At 44.8% G+C, this 20,414-nt stretch overlaps 2 protein-coding genes across 3 annotated transcripts; both read right to left on the reverse strand.

Annotated features, from left to right (window-relative positions):
• Positions 1–4,222: 4,222 nt before the first annotated feature.
• LOC142966976 (uncharacterized) lies at positions 4,223–11,400 on the reverse strand. Of its 2 annotated transcripts, none has more exons than XM_076107089.1 (7): positions 10,013–11,400; positions 9,680–9,747; positions 9,277–9,505; positions 6,426–8,323; positions 6,039–6,242; positions 5,309–5,439; positions 4,223–5,176 (listed from the first exon to the last, which is right to left on the reverse strand). In XM_076107089.1, the coding sequence occupies exons 1-6, from the start codon at positions 10,350–10,352 to the stop codon at positions 5,335–5,337; spliced, it is 2,844 nt and encodes a 947-aa protein (XP_075963204.1). In that variant the 5' UTR covers positions 10,353–11,400; the 3' UTR covers positions 4,223–5,176; positions 5,309–5,334. The 2 variants fall into 2 exon arrangements, with proteins under 2 accessions (XP_075963204.1, XP_075963203.1); XM_076107088.1 differs by having other exon boundaries at positions 6,039–6,245.
• A 1,136-nt stretch (positions 11,401–12,536) lies between these two features.
• chaf1b (chromatin assembly factor 1, subunit B) lies at positions 12,537–19,352 on the reverse strand. Its single transcript, XM_076107096.1, has 14 exons — positions 19,230–19,352; positions 18,651–18,796; positions 18,369–18,501; positions 18,109–18,229; positions 17,398–17,501; positions 17,179–17,275; positions 16,971–17,055; positions 16,659–16,752; positions 16,398–16,467; positions 16,224–16,315; positions 15,959–16,118; positions 15,091–15,765; positions 13,889–13,977; positions 12,537–13,167 (listed from the first exon to the last, which is right to left on the reverse strand). The coding sequence occupies exons 2-14, from the start codon at positions 18,774–18,776 to the stop codon at positions 13,067–13,069; spliced, it is 1,947 nt and encodes a 648-aa protein (XP_075963211.1). The 5' UTR covers positions 18,777–18,796; positions 19,230–19,352; the 3' UTR covers positions 12,537–13,066.
• Between the last annotated feature and the right edge of the window lie 1,062 nt (positions 19,353–20,414).

Genomic DNA, 20,414 nt, shown 5'->3' on the forward strand with positions numbered 1-20,414 from the left:
AACCTAAGTAAGCCCTCTTGGTTATGAGTCTGAAAAAGTACACTGAGGCCCCTGAATACTGCTGCAGTGTGAAGGCACTGAGAGTTTTACTCTGGTGAGCTGCAACAGATACTCAGGCTAATAGTATTTTGGGGTTGACATCGACATATCTTCTTTTTGACCTTTTAAATTCATTTTTTGAAAACACCTACACAATATTATTAGTCTTCATGACATAAGGGCATTCTCACACGACGACTATCACTTCCTGAAATCACGGACAGTTTATTCAGCCACAATGTCTCTCACGTTGACCCTTAAATATAAGAACATGAAGGTAATTCCTATTTGTACGCTTAGCCAGAAGTCGTGGAAGGGTTTCCGCTCGAAAACTGATCACATCCTTCAAGCCCTTTGGGTCAACTTGTTGTTTTTACACGTGCCCCTCGCTCTCAGATACACCACTCCAGAGGTAGGGGTTCATATGGATTGCATTTTACTCTGATTGTTACCAAGCAGCCATTGTTATCCGCTAGTGCAGGCTGTCATCTAGTGTCAGGTTTAGGTACTGATGGTTTAAGGAAGCCAACACCAAAGAGAGTCAGTAGATAAGCGCCAGTTCAAAAACATGTGCATTATAGTGCATTGCTGTGCATGAACAGCAAAAGGGCTGTTCATTTACTTCAGTCAGAGATAAGATAGAAAAACAATCATGTTTTGGGGTTTTGGTGACGGATGCATTGGCGGTGAAACCTGAATAATCAAAGGAATGGGAAGTGATGCACTCAAAGGAGAGAGAAATGTGAATGTGAATGCTTTTTGCAGAGTGAACAAAGAAGTCCCTGCTTCCTCGGGTTTGACGAGCGTTCTCATTGCAGCAAATACGTCAGAGAGATTCCTTTGCTGAAATATTCTCTTTTGACGAGTATCTTTCGCAGCTTGTGAGAGCTAGATTCAGCTGCAGAGCAGTTTGGGTTTCAGCAGCTTGCCTCAAAAGACACTGATGAAGTTTCAACATGTGTCCTCAGCGCTGAGCTCAAAGCGGGGTGGAAATAGAGGAGGGAGAGAAACCTGTAGAAATGTGTGAATACATTCTCACACCCACAAATACAACCCAACTTAAACCGTTGGCAGGTATTCCTCGTACGTATCACCGGCCTGAAGCAGGTACATTGAACAACATGGGGTTTTTACATTTATTTACAGAGCCACCAGCACTTAAATGTAACATGCATTTGTGGATCTTAAGACGTGAAAAATGTCTAAATTCCAAACATTAGTACTTTGTGCATTATCTAAAAAGGGGGTTTTATTAGAGGAAAAAAAAAGTTGAATTTGCAGACTGTTCTTTGCTGCCACAATACGTTGCTGTGCATGTAAGACTTCTCTCGCCTGATGAGGATCAGATTGATGTAAACATTGCACGTCAACAGGACATAAACATGATTACGGAAACAACTAGCAGTCTGCAGATTCCAGTTTTGTGTATGCACAAGAAGCACATCTAAAAGAAATGCTGTTAATAATGAACTTCACATTATAAATAAAATCCATGTTGAATACTTCATATTCAATCATTTATTGATCACAAATCTGTCATCAGTATTTAGATTTCACCGCATAGAGAGGCAGGTGGGACTGAGAGCAGTTACTGAGGAAGGCAGAACCTTCAGAAGCTCCTCTCTACTGACCGTGCATCAAATCCTCTCCAACCACACGCAGTGTCTGTCAGCTTTACTTCACATCTATCTGAAATATATATCTTCTTCTCCGTTCTTCTCTCTATCCTCTCCATCCTTTAATGTTTTCTGATGCTAATGTTAATGAGAACAGGACAAGATGCAAATGTGTCTCGTCACTTTCCGCTTCTGTCCATGTGATTTACATCTGCTATTTTAATACATTTGATGTACACTCATGGGCCACTTTATTAGGTACACCTTGCTAGTACCGGGTTGGACCCCCTTTTACCTTCAGAACTGCCTTAATTCTTCGTAGCATAGATTCAACAAGGTGTTGGAAACATTCCCCAGAGATTTTGCTCCATATTGACGTGATAGCATTAGCTGCAGATTTGTCGGCTGCACATCCATGATGCGAAGCTCCCCTTCCACCACATCCCAAAGGTGCTCTATTGGATTGAGATGTGGTGACTGTGGAGGCCATTGGAGTACAATGAACTCATCGTCATGTTCAAGAAACCAGTTTGAGATGATTTGAGCCTTGTGACATGGTGCATTATCCTGCTGGAAGTAGCCATCAGGAGATGGGTCCACTGTGCTCATAAAGGGATGGACATGGCCAGCAACAATACTCAGGAAGGCCGTGGCGTTAAAATGATGCTCAATTGGTACTAAGAGGCTCAAAGTGTGCCAAGAAAATATCCCCCCCCCCCCCCCACCATTACACCACCACCACCAGCAGCCTGAACCATTGATACAAGGCAGGATGGATCCATGCTTTCATGTTGTTTACGCCAAATTCTGACCCTACCATCTGAAAGTCGCAGCTGAAATCGAGACTCATCAGACCAGGCAACGTTTTTCCAATCTTCTATTGTCCAGTGTTGGTGAGCCTGTGGGAATTGCAGCCTCAGTTTCCTGTTCTTATCTGACAGGAGTGGCACCCGGTGTGGTCTTCCGCTGCTGTAGCCCGTCTGCTTCAAGGTTCCACGTGTTGTGCGTTCAGAGACGGTGTTCTGCATACCTCGGTTGTAACGAGTGGTTATTTGAGTTACTGTTGCCTTTCTATCACCTCCAACCACTCTGCCCATTCTCCTCTGACCTCTGACATCAACGAGGCATTTTCGCCCACACAACTGCCGCTCACTGGATATTTTCTCTTTTTCGGACCATTCTCTGTGAACCCTAGAGATGGTTGAGCTTGAAAATCCCAGTAGATCAGCAGTTTTTGAAATACTCAGACCAGCCCGTCTGGCACCAACAACCATGCCACGTTCAAAGTCACTTAAATCCCCGTTCTTCCCCGTTCTGACGCTCGCTTTGAACTTCAGCGAGTCGTCTTCACCACGTCTAGAGGCCTAAATGCATTGAGTTGCTGCCATGTGATTGGCTGATTAGCTATTTGTGTTAACACGCAATTGAACAGGTGTGCCTAATAAAGTGGCCGGTGAGTGTATCATGCTGCACACCATACGTACTTTCCCCCAAATTCATTAATATATGTGGACTCCCAGTATATTTAATTTATTCATTTCAAAAGCCTTATTTTCACTATTTGATGTTTTATTTCCATATTCTTTATGTATTGATTGCCTTACTGAACTCAAAATGCCTAATTTAACTATACTTTTCATAATTTTTGAAAATGATTTTGACTGTCCCATGTATCCACATATTAGCTGCTCCTACCTGTCATTGTACATTTTGTGTTCCAGCTTCTCGGTGTAAACGCAGTCAGACGGCTCATCACGGGTTCTTCTTAAATTGGTTTAACATGAGTCTGTACTTCAGCTCGTCTTGCTGCACACGTGATAACACAACAACCTTCATTCATGCTGCGGCTGAATCAGTCAGAAAGGATGCAAAGATGTGCGATTCACGCTTAAAGCTCTTCCTCATTCCTCCTGGATCACGACGTCCACAGACAGAACTCCTCCTCCTCCTCCTGACCGGATAAATGTTCAGAGCTGAACCCACTGCAGATTTATCTAACAATCCAGTGCCTCGTTATCACCACCACTACGACTTTGTAACGGGAGCAGGTTTGCACTACAAGATCGTTAATATTGTAGATGGAAATATTTTCTCTCCAGGTTAAAAAATATCTCCTGAAATAATTATTTTCATGATCTATTAATGTGCTAGATCTTTTCTCAATTAATCGTTTGTTTTTTTTAAATGATGAAACATTTCCTAAAGCCCAACAGACACCTTCTTGTGGCTTGTTTTGTCCAAACAAATTTACTTTAATATTTTAAGACAATGAAAAGCAGCAAATGCACCCATTTGAGAGGCTGGAACCACATAATGATTTGCATTTTTGCTTGAAACCAATTAATTATCATAATAGACTAATAGTTGATAGACTACTTGTTTCAAGTTAAGAGTATTTTTTGGCAATAGAAATACAATCTCTACATATGCATCTCTACATAGTTTGCTTCTATGGTTACAATAATACAAATGTAATAAATCAAGAATTGTGTCACACTGACTACACCGTCCTTTGTTCCCTTCAGTTACAGTAATAAAACATGTAATTAAAGCCAAACAACAAGATGTAAAAGGCAACAATTTATTCATTATTTTAACAGATAGCAATAGACAGCTCATTTATTTCTAAAATCATTTTGTGAAACTTAAATATCTCTTAATGTGACCATCATTCAGTAGGAGGGGAATTTTTTAGTAAAACAAGACGACAAGTGTCTTTTTCTTGGATCAAAGTGGAAGAGATCAATAAAACATCTGTAATGACACAGCTGTGTTGATTACTAGCCAGAAATTCACATTAAAAACGACACACACATTTCCCTTTTTCAAAATTGGCAGCCTTAGAAAAGACAGCGGAGCACAAACGGCCCGCGAATACACATGCAGTGGTGTCACCATACCGGCCCGGAGTCAAACCCCCGACCACGAGAGACGATGAGAGATAAATACGTAAGGAGGGGACAGACTGGTTAGCACACCAAGAGGACAAAGACCCACTGAAGCATCCAAAGGACCGTCTCACTCCTAGGACCCCGCCCACTTCAAGTATTCCCTCCAGCTCTTTCATCACTTCAAGTTTTCCCGCCGCCGACTCCAAAACCTTCAATTTCATCACCGCTTCTTAGGTTTACAACGTAAGCTATGACATAAGTGCACTCGAGATGCATCTATACATATAAAAATAATAATAATACGTAGCAGTAATAGTTATAACAATCACTTTACATTTCATTTTATACACAACCGTGACGTTAGATCACATTATACCGTGGCACGACATTCCCCACCCCCTGAGTGTAATGTTCAAGTTTAACCCAAACAGGTCCAGCAGCCTCGGTTTGGTTATTTAATTAACATTAGCGATCGTTGGCGACAGCAATGATTAGAATCGGAGTAATTATGCCTTTTCCACAGCCCGTTTGTGCTCGTGTGTGACAGACGCATTATTTACAAGCTGCTGATCGATCATGTGCCTCTGGCGTCAGCCGGGTCGCTGGTGCCACACAGCGAAAGCCTTCATCCTGGAAGACAGTGTTAAGAAGCAGACAAAAAAAAAAAATAAATCACTTTTAAGACAGCTCCACCAAAGACAACAGATGAGCGAGGCGAGTTAAGCGCAGCTCAGCCTCGAAAGGTGTCAACTGTTCACTCACCTCAGTCTCGCTGCTGGAGCAGACCCTCAGGAACCGGCAGCAATGCAGCTCCGACATTTGTACAACTTGGGGTCGTGGGTGCGGATGTGGTTCCGTACGTTCCTCAGTCGAAAGAACGTCTTACTGCAGAGCTGAGAGGGGAGGACGACGGGTTAACGGCAAGGAACACGAACGGAGATGTTATACTGAGGCTACACATGGGGCGGCTTTGTGCTAAGCTAACTGTCTCCAGCTTCTTATTTACCAGACAGATATTAATCCATCTTGCACACTATTGCTAGTAAGCCCTTGGTTAGTGGCATTGGTGGCATGTGTGCCCAAAGTTCCCAACAAGCTTAAAAAATAATCTTCAAAGTAACTATAGTTGTCAGGTAGTAGTGAGGTAAAAAGTACAACATATTTCTCTAAAATGTATTAGAGTACAACAAGTATAAATTGGCATAAAAAGGCAAATACTAAAGTCAAGTACTTCATAATTGTACTTAAGTACATTACTTGAGTAAATGTACTCGCACACAGACTTGCAAAAGTCAGCACTTTTATTACAACCAATCATCTAGCAGAGCACCCACTTCAGATGAGGCGGACCCGTCTTGAATCTCACCACACAGCTGGATTTCACTCTAAATGGTACAATGCTGGGCGGGGTTAAAATCTGCAGGTTTTTGGCACTTCAGGTCATGATTTTCAACCCCTTATAGAGTCGTGTGATTCCAGGTTAAGGTCTTACCAGACATGGCCAGTGCTTGCCCTCGATGTGCCTGAGGCGATGCATGATTAGAGCATCACAGTCCTTGTAGGAGGCCGGGCACTGCACACAGGTGTGGGCCGCTTTTGGGACTTGACTACGAGGCCCTCGGAGCCGCTTCAGCCTCGCCCGACGGACAGCGTCCGGCGGGACACAGCTCCTGCTGCTCGGAGGGAGATTACCTTGCTGCTGGTGATGCAGGAGAAACGAAGGGATTGAAGCACATTTTGTAGATGCAAGATACATCATATACATGCAAAATCAAAAAGGTAGAAGGTGACATTTTCTGCATCGTTCCCCCTTAGCTGCTTTTTTCCCCCTGGATGCTTTATGATCCCAAAATAAACCACTGCCCTCCCTTTCATCTACCTTTGGCTTGGCCTTTGACCCGACAGGTTTGGCCAGGTGAGGAGTGCTGTGTCGGGAGTTTTGCCGGGGTCTCTGAGCTCTGCTTTGGCTCACGCTTCTCTCCTTCTTCACCGTGGGCAGCGGGGTCGGCCCTCTGGCTCTCAGCGCCCTGTGGGGGGACTCCTCCGCTCCAAATTTCTCCCCAACTTGTGACACAGAGCGCGTCAGGCAGATATCCACGCTCTCCTCCTCTTTCTTCAGGCACGCCATCGGCCCCCCCGTGGGCCGACAGAAGCTGAAAAGAAAGCCCGAGTCCAGTAGTTTGATGGGGGGCTTGCTCTGGCGCTTGCCCAGGTCCGACGAGGGAGGCTCGGGGAAAGGTCCTCCCACTGGCACGGGGTCCGCGGGCTCCTCTTTGATGACTTTGTACAGAGGGTGGCTGTAGAGGGACGCCGGAGGTGCTCGCTCCGAAAACTGGAGCCCGTCGGGTTCGTTATCCATGACCCCGATCTTCCTGCCCTCCTCTCTGCGCATCGTCTTCTCCACCTCCACCATGGAGCCCCGCCTAAGCTTGGCCTTCGGTGCCGGTCGGCTGCTGTTGTAATGCGGCGTTCTGACCGTCTCTACGGGGACCTGATTCTTGGCTTGTGTCCTGTGTGAAGGCGGCGATTTGTTGGATGAAAGAGGGAAGCCTGAGACGGAGTATTCGGTCGGCTCCGATTTGATCCTGACCGCGTTTCTCACGAGCGCTTTCTTGGTGTTGCGTTGCCGAGGCGGCTGGGCAGGAAGGCGGGCGCCGTCGACCTTCCTCACCGACCGTCTGAGGTTCCTCCCACCAAAGAGAGCCCTGCATGCGGGCTGGAACATGTCTGGCAACACACCTTGACTCCGCATGCTCCTGTCACTTGGAGGGATGTGTCGCGGGACGGCCTTTGGCCTCTTCGCCGTCATCTGCTCTTTGCTGACCGGACCCACGGGCCTGGTCTTCCCTGACTTGTTGAGGAGGTGGGTGTTAACGGGGTTACAGAGGGGAAGGGACAGTGTCAAAGCCCCGTACGGTAGTCCCGGGGAGGTGGGGCGTGGTTTCCGCCGATTTGTCAGTGAATAGTTGTTCGCCTTCAGCTTCCTCAGGCGTTTCTTCTGTCTCCAGCCAATCAGATCTTCAGGTCTGGGGAGGAGGGCGGTCCTCTGCAACCCGAGAACATTCATCAGCTCGTACTTCTCCTGTGCCCTCACGTTATCCTGTTCATCCTCTCCGACCTCCTCCACTTCCTGCTTTACCCTCACGGGGCTGCGCACCGCGACCTTCTTAACCCTCGACATGGAGGTGCGGGAGAGCTGGGCGATAGAGTGAGCCTTTCGGTTTCGCCGAGGGCTCTCCGGCACGGGCAGCAACCTCAGAACCTCTTTGGCAGCCCCGGGAGTGGAGCGGAGGAGACGGGTGTTCGGTGGCGATATGCGCGAGTAATTCTGCGGGTTGGTGTGTCGAGGCGTGGTGGCTTTCTTGAGTGAGGGAGATTTGAAGTCCATGAGCTTCATCCTGTGCGAGGGGCTAAGAGGGAGGCTGTTGTGGCCTTCGGCCTTCGGCGTCCTCCGCAAGTTTCGCCTCGGACTCCCTTCTAAAGACTCATCGGATGCACCCAGCATTCGACTGAAGCCGTTGTTCACATGGTTCTCCGATCCAAAAAGCCTTTTCCTTTTGCCTTCCCTCTGCTGGCAGCAACAGGCTGAGGCGAAGTCCTTGCGAGGATGGAGTTTCTGCTCCTGCTCCTTCATGAGAGCGGAGCAGGCTTCCACCGCGGGCCACATGCCCAGGTGGCGGGCCATGGCGATGACTTCGGGTAGGTCCTGCTGGCGAACGCACAGAGTGGAGGAGTAGGAGAACTCCAGCAGAGACAGAAGGTTGTCCTCTCCAAAACCTGGAGAGGAAAAAAAAAAGGGGGAGCCTTTAAATTATACATGCTGCACCGTGGTCAATCAGGGAGAAAGATGAAAGTGACTGTGCAAACAGAGGATCAGAGAGGCAGCAGGCAGAGTGGGAGCAGAGTGTAAACATGATGGTGGAGAGACAATATAACAACGGCTTTAATCAGGGCCACTTCTGCTCCTGTCTGACGGCACACATCAAAGACATGCGTAATAGGAAAGACGATGGTTGTGTCCCAATTCAGGGTCTGGACCCTCCAACTCCGAATATCTTGATCGAATTAAAACGTCGTCACGAACCGACAAGCCGGAAACCGTTTCAAAAGGACATTAAATACAGCGGAGAAATACAGCCTGCTGTTGCCTGAATGACCATTGTATGCATGTATGCATCATCTGCAGCTCTCTGTTTCCTACAGACCATTGTTTGAATGATGAGAGATGAACTACTGAGTCGATGGGAAAGTCCCTGCACAAGCTAAATAAAGGAAACCATAAACAATTCAGTTTGTACTAACCTGGACATGTTAATCACAGAAACATTCTTTATTATTATAATTAGAATTAAACATACCATTAACTAGCGATGCAAAGATTACTCAATTAACAGAAAATGAATCTGCAACTATTTTGATAATGCCTGGTACCAGCTTCTCTATTCTAATATGATGGTAACTTAATATCTTTGAATGTCACATCGGGCTCTGGGTAATTCTCATTATTTCGTGGCATTTCACAGAGAAAAACGCAGATCAAATAGTCTGGAGATGAATTGATAACAGTGTAGTATCTTGAGGAACAGTGAGGAACACTTCCTGGTGATGAGCTTGACTGAGAAGTTCAAGAAGAACACTCAAATGCATCTTTTTTTGGGGGGGGGGGGTACATCTGGGGACAATGAGAACTCAAGCAGCAGTGTTTTGTCAGTTTGGACCTCAAATCTTACCGGTGAGATCTATGTCTGCCTTCATGCTCGAGTCCATTTCCGTGAAAACTTCCTGGAAGTGATCGCTGACGGCCGCCAAGACGGCTCTGTGGGCCGAGTAGGACCTCCCGTTGGTCCGCAGTGTAATGTCACAGAACAGCCCCGCCTCCCGCTGACTCCTCAGCTTGCTCAGCATGTCGCCGCTGTGCGACTCCATCGTCTTCGTGACACATCCTCTGCCACCCGGCTCCTGAGAGGCAGATAAGAGAGGCATCATTATAGGAATACAATGTGTGAGACATCCGAGTGTGAGAGCACGACTAAGTGAGAATGAGAGTGTAAACTCAGAAGTGTGAGATGCAGACAAATTAGAAAAAGACTGAAAGTTTGATGATTAAAATGAATACAGGATCGTATTACATACCTCTGTTTTCTTGGTGCGCTGGCATTCTAGACAGCCCAGGACAAAATCTCTGATCTGGAAATACATCCCTGTGAAGAGCATACAGACAAAAATATTAACGGGTCCAAGCTAGTGAGAGCTTCAAGAGGAAATGTAGACAAGCTGTCATTTATGTGTGAGTGCATGTCTTAATCTTTGATTGAGTTAATCACTAGTGTTTTAAATGCCATTCACTCCCCAACAATACAAACAGTTTCTAGATAAGATAACAGATAAGAAGCTGGTGTTCAGAGTCAGGAACAACATGCTGTGTTCCTGTTATGTCAGACGTAAAGCCGGAAGGGAAGTCCATACCTTCCCACCAGTAGTTTTCAGCCACGCATTTATACGTCTCCTCCAGGGAGAGGTGGCGCTGGCCGAGCCTCCGCCGGTGAAAGGTGGAGAGGGCCTCGGGTCTCCGATCCTCGTCCAAAACCTCCCGGTAGTTGACGAAGCCCCTTTCCAGCTTCTTGCGGTACAACAGCCCGTCTATCGTCTCGAAGTTGGGCGACCACCGTGCGGGAAGTCCACGCCCCTCAGAGTTCCCGGCGGACTCCATCGCTCCGGTTCCGGCTCCGTCCGACCACGGCTTGGACGGACAAACCGTCTCTGCGTTCGCGTAACGGGCATTGGTGTGGGTGCAGTCGCCGGCCATTTTTTATATGTTTTATTTTATATTGTGATGTATATTTAACTTTAGGAGGACCGCACCTGCCCCCTCTCAAACACCCGGTAATGTTACACCGCCAAACTTTACACCACCGACCTGAAACAAAGTCCACGTGGATACGGTGACAGCAGACAACAGACCACCGACCCCAACAATAAGTGGCAACTATACACCCCGCTAACAGGCTGACATATCCCGGTGGACGACTACAAATTAGCCTGTTAGCTCAAATGCACCACCACGTCTCTCATTGCTTACAAAAGCTAGTTTTTCTCCACTGGCGCTAACGAAGATAGTCCCCACCAGGTGGGAGTGAGCAGCATTTCACTAGAGGGTCCTGCTTCGTAACGCACCCTAACTGTCAGTGAGAGCATCACTTCTCACTCTCCAAACAGTTGTGGCCAACATCCCTAAAATACGCATCCAGTTCAACTTTCAGCGCTTGGTCATATTTTTTGTAAAAAATGCGCTTTTTTTCTAACGCGACGCAACATCAATGGACGTCCATCCGATTGTAAACGTTAGGTAATAAACGCAGTATATATATATATATATATATATATCGCGCCAAGTGATGTAAAGTCACCAGTTTCACAGCGACACCGTAAGACCGGGTTTCACCGTGAGCCGCACACCAGCAGCTCGTCTTCCATCTATCTCAGGGGTCGGGAGTGGCCTCCGGCGGGATGACGGCGGGCAGCCTCACCGCTGGCGTTAACTTGAGATTTCTTTTCGACAACTCGAGTCGGAAGCAACATGATGACGCAGCTATCGGCTCAGCATCGCCACTTGAAACGACCTGAACGCGAGGGGTTGTCTCGGCGATAAGCCCACGAAATGTTGCGAAATCACCACCGGGGTTCCGCTCAAAAGCGGCACAACAAGCTCCGGTTGGACATCCGCCACAGTTAGCGCCGCTCTCGGTGCCGCAAAGACAGGCTGGCGGTCCAATTTCCCAATTTCTTAAACTCGTAACCTTCTGTTTGTTGCTAATCAGCAGCCTAACCGAGACGAGTCCTCCCCGCCTTCACACAAAGGCCATTAGCAGAAGCGTTAAAGAGATTCTAGCAGACGACATGTGATTGGCTGACAGAGCTGCCACTCAAGTTAGTTTTCTTCCCGTTGCAGCAAGGTAGGTTGTTCGCACACGCCAGTAAACTAGTATTTGCTTCACTTGCTGCACAGTCAAGATAAATATATATGATTAATGTATTTCCCTCTCCTCTGACACGCAGGTACTTTTAAATTAAATTTGTCCAGTTTTTATCTTCCTAAATTGACCTGACGTTATTAAGCAAGAACAAACGGCATCTAATGATCTCAGATTCTAAATTCTAGTCACTACCATCTTAAATCAGTTACAAATATTGAAATACAGTTTTCATTTTACAATTAATTTGGCTCAGTTTTCACAAAACTTTCAACACAAAATCTAACTCCCTGAGTTGTCCCCAATATTTCATATAAAACAGAAAATTAAAACATCTGTATCAAATTAATACATCACCCATTCGCCTATATGTCCACACCAAAACAATGCATGTTCAATAATGAATTTTAATCATTGTGGCGTTTAAAAAAGGTTATTGAATACTGTTGAACAGCATTTTTTATTCAGCGTTTGAAGTGATCTAGAGTAACATTGACTTTCATTTCATGAATTGAATATGGTGTATGTTATGTTTACAAATGTGACAATAAAGAAATAGAATCATTATTTATCCACCAGTTTTTCAAGGCAGTATGTAGACCTTCATGTAGACATTAACAGTTAACTCAATAATTCATTTACATAAAAATAATACCAGAAAGGAAAAAGTATAGATCTTGTTGGTTTACAGTCAAAATCATCCAACCTTAGAATAAGAAATAAAAATCCTGGCTAGTCTTGAACATAAAGACAAATAGCCTTAATATCATGGCTGTACATCTACTCAGCAAACATTGCAGCATTATTTGTTTGCCAACAGTCAGTATTATTCTTCTGTACATCAATCAGCCTGGTTCTCACAAGGATTGTGTAAAGATGGCTCAAGTTTAAGCCGAGTGCAAAAACAGCTCATTAATGACGGTTTTCCTCAGACAATAACACAAGTTAGCTGCTTGTAGCTAAGAAAGCATGAATCATCCCAGTTATTTTCTACAAACCACTCAAACACTCACTTTATATGAAACATCCTTTATTGGACAATATGACAAAAAGACTGTTTAACTTTACACTCAAGTTGCTGAACCACAGTCTGCAAATTAAGACGCAGGTTGTGTATTCAAAGCTCTCACAAGGCACTAAACCTGGAAGCACTTGTGTTTTTTCTTCTTCAGGTTTCGAGCTGTTTTAGTTTCACAATCACGTTTCTGAAAAAGAATGAGAAAAACCTTTCCTCTGGTGCAACCACACATAAGCATCTAAATGTAAATCAAATGCAGTACAATTACCTGTTTACTGTATGATACAAAAACATACCAAAGACTAAAATAAGCATTAATTCAAGGACACGTACTGCAATGAGGTTTGTTGTATAACGACAACATTACGTGGGGTTAAAGCTTCACCGACAGATCGCATCCGCACACACACGCAATGCTGTTGCACGATGGCGTCGCATCCACGAGGAGCCGCAGTGGTTTTGTTGCTTCTGTAACGGTCACCCTCTGCTGTATGGGCCGATATCACAGCGCCACAATGTTCCTATGAGACACTAGGTCTGGGTGGCACTGGTCTTCACGGGGGGCTCACTGGTCTTCGGCCGTTTGGACTCTGGAGGCTGGCACACTGGATCAGAGGGAGGGGAAGGACGTTCTGCAGGAATACAAGTGAACGGATCAGTGACGGCAGCATTGCACATGGTAGCCTGGTTCTGTCTGACTTCTGCTGTGAAGTAACAAACTGTATGTAGATATTCTTTAATGTAGCAGATCAACTGACTAGTTAACACACTGGTAATGAAAATGTTGAAGTCAGGACACAACTATAACTTAACGAACCCCCAGGTTAGCCAAATTTATTCCAAAGAGAAAACAAAAGTGAAAGGCAGGTTTTATGCTCGCTGTAAACACTGATTACAGTTCACAGACCCACTTCCTGGTTCAACTTTGACCTACTGTGCTTGCCATAGAAACACAACTTTCCTGCGCAATTAAGGACCAATTACCAATGTTTCAGTTTGACCTCTGAACCAACGGGTTTGAGTTATCAGAAACCGATGGTCAAAAACAAATGTAAACGGTAATATTATTTAAATTAAGAGTTTTTAAGATCCTACTTTTCTGCCAAGCTATAGAAATATATTCAAAGAGCAGAAATCATATAAGTGTGATCTGTATTGATCCGATTCTTCCCCGATGAATGACGATATCCTGCGTTGAGGAATCAGCATCAGGAGAAACAATGTTGGACCGATACATCGCAACAGACATCAGACTATGAAGGTGGATGGATTATTGAGCAGTCCCATATTATTTTGTGTCTTTTGTGATATTTGCAACATGAAGGTCAACAGGAAGCAGCTGCACTCACTAACCATGTTTGGCCTTCTCCGTGGAGGAGGGAGTGCGGAAGAGTGAGCTAATAGCTGGAGACCGGGATGCAATGGGAGTCAGAGATACTCTCCTGTAAAGAAAAAGGACGAAAGCATGAGAAAACACACAAGATGTGACAATAACTTGTTCTCTTCTACACCGTTAATCACAGTTTGTTCCTCTGATTCAGTCGAAATGCAAATACTCCAAGCTACAGATATAAGGCAAACACAAAAGCATGTGCAGACCTGCCATTGTCTAACGCTGTCTGTCAGTGATTACTGTTTTTATAGTCAGTGGGGGGTCCAACGGATCCCTCGTACCAGACAGGCTTTGTTCTCACTGCCAGTGCAGACAGAAACATGGCAAGCCCATTACAGCCATTTATATTTTTCCTGCTTTTTTAAAAACACATTCTGAATATCGCAGTGCTTTCTTGCGTTTAGTACTCCTTTAAACTGCATCTCTGGAGATAATCAGCTTAGTTAATTTAATCTTTCGGGGGAGGGAGGTGGACGCAGTGTGCTCTGTGTGCCTCAGTCTGACGCCATTCAACACACATTTGAATAGTTCAAGTATTTCCATAAATAACCATATGCAGTCCCGTATGAGGCCGCTCCTGCATCCTTCACAGCATCTACAGTTTTAAATACCCGGAGTGGATGAAAACATTTAGGAAGATATTGCTGGTTCAGAAAATAAATTACATTAATTCTCCCGTGTGATCAATTAAATCACACAAATGACTTGAGTGGTTTGGGGCAGTGTGCAGACGTATTTAAATGTGTGAGCGACGGAAACGGACAAAAACATCCCCGTCACTCGGGTGAATACTGACACAATTATTGAAAACACATCAACAAACAATACATACAGAGAAAGTATGCTATGCACTCGTGCTTAAACGATTCATTGATTGGCAGTGAAGTCGCACATAGATAAAATATTTTGAACAAAACAAGCAGTTTGAAGCCATCTTGGGGCCTAAGAAATAGTGATGTCTATTTCTCATTGTTTGCTGAAATATATTATGAAATGATTTGTCAATAATGTAAAAATCATGAGCTGCAGTCCTACTACACAATGGTGGAAGTCTACCTGCCGACAATCACAGCATAGCTGTGCATGTACAAAGGTTCACCCTTAATATATAATAAACCAATTCACTTTCACAGAATTAAACACAGCTGTACTTTCGCATTACCGTGGGGTCGGCCCCTTTGGGGTGGTTGCACCCTTGGGAGTGGTGGAGCCAGCACTATTACCACTCTTGAGGGCTTTCGGGGTGGAGGGAGTGAGGGGGGCGATGCGTGGCTGTGTTGTGGAGGAGGGGGTGGGGGTGAGGGGGGCGATGCGTGGCTGTGTTGTGGAGGAGGGGGTGGGGGTGAGGGGGGCGATGCGTGGCTGTGTTGTGGAGGAGGTAGTGGGGGTGAGAGGGGTGACACAGGGTTGGGGAGTAGAGGGAGCGCTGCTGCTTGCAGACGTTGGGGTCTGAGGTGCTGAAGGAGGAGCGGTGGTTTTAGCAGCGGAGGGCTTCCCCCAGCCCTCCAGGGTGTTCAGGGTGATCCTACGGGGCTGAGGTTTAGACTTGGCACTCGGGGTGCTCCTCTTCTCCTCTGGGGGGGTGACAGAGGGGACATCTTTGCCGAGGCCGGTTTGGGATGTGGGAGTCTGTGCTGAGCTTGGCGTTTGGGTCAAAGGAGACGAGGTCCTGGCCGCTGAGGACTTCTTGCCCCTTTTCTCCACACCAGTGCTTGGGACAAAGACCTCCAGGGTGGGGGGCTCCTTCAGGGGAGTGCCCAACTCCCCGGGAGAGAAGGACAGGAAGGAGCAGTAGCCGTCTGTGGAGGACACTGCCAGGAAGGAACCGTCTCGGGACCTAAAGGTGATACGATACAAAAACGTGTCTAAAACAGATGGTTCAAGACGTCTTAATTTAATCATTTAACATATATAGAGAAATAGAACTATTAGCACTTAGGTCTACGACATCCGCCACAATTTATTCCTACAAATGAGGACTATCTGTAGCCCAAGAAAGCGCTACAGAAGAAGACGATAGAATAGTTCACCATGTAAGATCGCTGAGTGTGTGGTAGTGGATGTTGGACACCAGGCCGAACGGAATGGTCTGCTGCGTGTCATACAAGAAGATGGAGTCCTCGGATGCCACAGCAAACACCATGCGGTACGGCAGCTGGAATACGTTGGGAAGAACCTGAACCGAACCGTCTGTAGAGGAGAAACGGTAAAACAAACGGTGTAGACAATTTAAAAAAAGGGGGGAGGGCTTCATTATCGTTGTTGTCTGTTGACTAATGGGGTGTTTGTTCTTGCCTTCGTCCGACTTGGTCCTCAGTTCAAAGTAGACGGGGCAGCAGCGCACAGCCAGCGTAGCTTTAGTCGGGCACGGCAAGTGGGCAATAGGCCTAAAACACAGTTGAACATCAGTTACTGGAATTACCACCGACAAAAATTACTCGGAAAAACCATAAAAGCAACAAAACTTACCTCTTGAGGCTCTTCCTGGAAAATATGTAGGTGGTATTTATGATGTTCTCTCCAAGCTCCACACATCCAGCTACGGTCACAAAGGGCGACAACGAAAGACGGAAATTAGTTTATATAAATGACCTTAATTAGCCGCCACCCGACCCTGGAAGCGGAGGAAAATGGATGGATGGATGGACCTTAATTAGGATATTACAACAATCAAATGTTACCAGATAAATGGCAGCTAAAAGCCACACTTTGAGCAGGATGCTTATGTACCTGGGGCTAACAAGAAAGACCCATCAGGTGTGAAGGAAAGCCGTCGGAAAAACGACCTCATGCTGTCATCGTGGAACATTCTGTACGGCTTGACCTGCAACGACAAAGAGAAATGCAGCACTGAGTGTGTGTGTGTGTGTGTGTGTGTCACATGACTCACTCACTTGGCAGCAGATCTCTGAAGATATTACAGAGTAAATTCATAACTTAAGACCACATAAAGAAGACAAGTATGTCTTGGTCAACAGAATTACTTTTTCAGAAACCTCACAAAATGATTATTTCAATACTATATACAAACATTCTCCTGACCTCTCCCTCTGCAAGTGGCCCAGGGCTCATTTTACTGACACAGAAGGCTTTCTTTTTGGTGTGAGTGTTGAACACACGCATCACTCTGAAGGGGAGGAAAACACAGACATCTTAAGTATGAAGCTAAGCAACAGCAAACACATTCATTTAATGAAGATTAGATCCATCATGCGGAATGACCAAGTTGTCTGAATCTCTGTTTTTCTACCTGTCACAGCTGAGAGTGGCTACGTATTGCCCCAGAGGATCCCAGGTCACCCCCTGCACGTAGCTCTTGTGGTCATTCAGGATGCACAGCTTCTGTCCTGAACACAAGAACCAAGATATTATCTTACATACTTTACAGTATGCTGTGGATTCATATGACTAAAATACAAGTATAACAGATGAAACTGAATGGAATGCACATATCTGAGTCCTAACAAACCTTTGTTGATGTCCCACATAATAGCCGTGTTATCAACAGAGCCAGACACCATCATGTTTCCATCCCGGGTCCAGCAGACGTCATACACGTCCTCTATGTGTCCCCTGAAGACAAATTCAATAAGAAATGTCTTTCTGTAACCACAGTATTGCAACACATTCACATCAAACAGATAGTACATTTTAAATGGTTTAATGGGCTTTTGGTTAGCTGCGTGAAATAAGGTCTGTGGTTAGCACAAGCTTAAGAGCTTTTACGTGTCTTAAAGTAAGGCGGTTGCTAACAAGTAGCTAAATGAGACCAAATGTCATCAAGCCTTCAAAGCCTCTTTTATGTTTATACTCGCACTCATGCAGCCGGGGTGTAGTTCTTTTAAAGGCTAACGTTAGCATTTTACCTCCGCCGATCGCATTCACGGTTCAAAAAGTTAAAGTGGTTTTCATTTGTGAAGATTATCTTACTGAACAAAACGTGTACGTATCGTAAACTTGTGTTTGCCACAACGCAGCTTTACTGAATTGCGTTGTTAAGCCATGATTTAATACTTTCAGTTACTTGAACCATCACTGCCCATCAAAGGACTGGTGTTGGAAAACTATCTTTACCTAAATACAAATCGACAGTACATCTGTCATTGTTTCTCTGTAAATAATATAGAATGAATAAATAATAACTGTTTTGGGCCCCACCGTGCTTTTGACAGTTGTGTACCTTAAAGTCTTGACCACAGACCAGCTCTCCTTGTTCAGCTGAGCATCTTCTTCCTCCTGGAACATGGGGGCCGGCTCAGGCTCCTTTGAGTCGTTGAGCTTCCACAGCAGAATTGCTGCATCTGTACCAGATAAAAAACATTACTAAAGGTCATTGTATTTGTAAATATCTGTTCTGTTTTGAGATTAACATCATCAGTGCATTTCAGATACTGACATATTTCATCTAGTATACGTGTACTACTCCTACGTGTGACATACCGTCTCCTCCTGAGGCCAGCAGCTCTCCGTTGGGGCTAAAGCGCACTACGTTGACAGCCTTGGTGTGTCGAGCCAGATTAGACAGAAACTCCACCACCGCCTTCCCATCGGGGCCGCTGTCCACCCGCCACAGCTGCATCCACATCAGGGCAAAGAGTCATTAAGCACGCGCTCTGTAAATCAGCTGTGACCTTATGCAGCTGAACGTCAACTATTATTTCTTTGGTCTGACATGCATGTTTTCATACAACACTGTTGGTTCATTAAACCATCTCCTCTCACTCTGACTGTAGTGTCCACTCCAGCTGTGGCCAGCCGATGAATGCGTCCATCTGAGCCGTGCTGGAAGTCCAGACTGTAGACCGGCTCCTTGTTGTGCCATGCGATCTCACACGTTACCACCTTCATCTTTAATATCCAACACTGACCTCGGGAGGGGAAAAAGCACGTAAATGTGATAACGTGCCTACTGACGGTTTCCAATGGACTGACGTTAGCTACTGACGTAGCTGACGTTTCCAATGGACTGACGTTAGCTAGCAGCTAACGTAACACAAACTGTTAGCTCATCATGCTGGGGCTATATGGAGCCCGTGTGGCAAGTTACGATAGAAAATAATTGGACTTAACGACGTACTTGGCCACAAAGTCACTGGAAGCTAATGATACAACTAGCTAACACCGTTAGCAATACATTTAGCGGGTTTGCTGGGATACGGAAGGGCTAACTTTACAAATGACAAAACCAGGTAAACATGTAACTCTACATGAGTTATGGTTTGCTAACAAACATGTTCGTTACAAACACAACCGACTCATATGTGTTTATTCTTGGACATGAAGTAAATTATAGTGTCTTACCTCCACTGTTGACCAGCTGAAGTAATTTCCCGCGTACAATTCGTTCCAAACTTCCGGCCGAGTAGAGTGCAGTGATTGGACGAAAACCCGGAAGAGGAGTTGCCTGTCTGTCTTTACCATGGATGTATTACTAACGTGTAAAATCCCTCACGGTCCCCTTTAGTTCTCTTGTAAAACAGATAAATTGATCTTTAGAAAGCGTTTAATTATGGTTAATTAAAGTAGAAAACAAAACTATAACATAGTTACTCTGTTGTTTGGTTAAATATTTGCACTTCTGTTTCGTTAATTTAATATTATTCTATTTCATTGTATATATTGTGCATCTATCTATCTTTTCTATGGGGAATATTCTATTCATGAATCAAGTATATTAAACAAAACTGTTTTCACATATTAACCTTTAATATAGTTTATGCAATTCTTATTAAGCTGAAGGTATCATGTGAGTCATTAGACTTTAAATATAATTAATAAAGTAATTTCAGTTTTCGGTTAAATGTGATGGAAATGTGTTCTTCCGCATGTCAACCCACACTGTGTATTTTATTCTGAGCCCTTCCAAAGTCTTATTGAACTAGGAAGCTGGTATTTTATTACAAAGGATATTGAGATATCATGTATGAGTGTCATGTGATTTATTACCCAAGACAAAGGTCACACTCAGCAGTGAGTTACATGAAAATGTACAATGGACCTTAATGACATCTAAAATCAGCATAAATGTTTTAGTGTGTCTGTGTGTGTGATGGTTGCTTTGTGTGTCTTTTCAACTTGTAATCTTGAATACATTTAATTTGCTCTCTCTCGCAAAATAAAGAGATGAGCCTTCCTGAATAAATAAAGCTCCAAAAATCTCCTCGTCACACATTGTGATTTACAAACCTGTCAAAACCTGACACCTATAGTTGCTGTATGAAGAGGAATCCCCTCTCAGGGGAAGGAGTACTAGCCTGCAAGTACAAAATGCTGATTGAGTCCTCAATCACGGTCAGTGATGTAAGGAAACTAAGTACATTTACTCAAGTACTGTACTTGAAACTTTAGCAGTCGAGTATTTCCATTTTATGCTACTTTACTTCTACTCCACTAGACTACATCTTGGAAGGTAGTATTGTTCTTTTTACGCCACTAGATTTATTTCACATTTGTTGCTATTTACTTTCCAGTTATTATTATTAATTA

The sequence above is a fragment of the Anarhichas minor genome, unplaced genomic scaffold (genome assembly GCF_050575085.1).
Source record: "Anarhichas minor isolate MPS153535 unplaced genomic scaffold, ASM5057508v1 ptg000004l, whole genome shotgun sequence".
Lineage (NCBI taxonomy): Eukaryota > Metazoa > Chordata > Actinopteri > Perciformes > Anarhichadidae > Anarhichas > Anarhichas minor.

Excerpts from the sequence above, each read along its gene's own strand:
- chaf1b (XM_076107096.1), bottom strand. The coding sequence starts at position 18,776 with ATGAAGGTGGTAACGTGTGAGATCGCATGGCACAACAAGGAGCCGGTC. Across the intron at positions 17,502-18,108 it reads TCTGTGGTCAAGACTTTAAG|GGGACACATAGAGGACGTGT; the intron begins GTACACAACTGT and ends ATTTGTCTTCAG. Across the intron at positions 16,468-16,658 it reads GTCTTTCTTGTTAGCCCCAG|CTGGATGTGTGGAGCTTGGA; the intron begins GTACATAAGCAT and ends TTGTGACCGTAG.
- LOC142966976 (XM_076107088.1), bottom strand. The coding sequence starts at position 10,352 with ATGGCCGGCGACTGCACCCACACCAATGCCCGTTACGCGAACGCAGAG. Across the intron at positions 9,748-10,012 it reads TGAAAACTACTGGTGGGAAG|GGATGTATTTCCAGATCAGA; the intron begins GTATGGACTTCC and ends TGCTCTTCACAG. Across the intron at positions 6,246-6,425 it reads GGTCAAAGGCCAAGCCAAAG|CAGCAAGGTAATCTCCCTCC; the intron begins GTAGATGAAAGG and ends CTGCATCACCAG.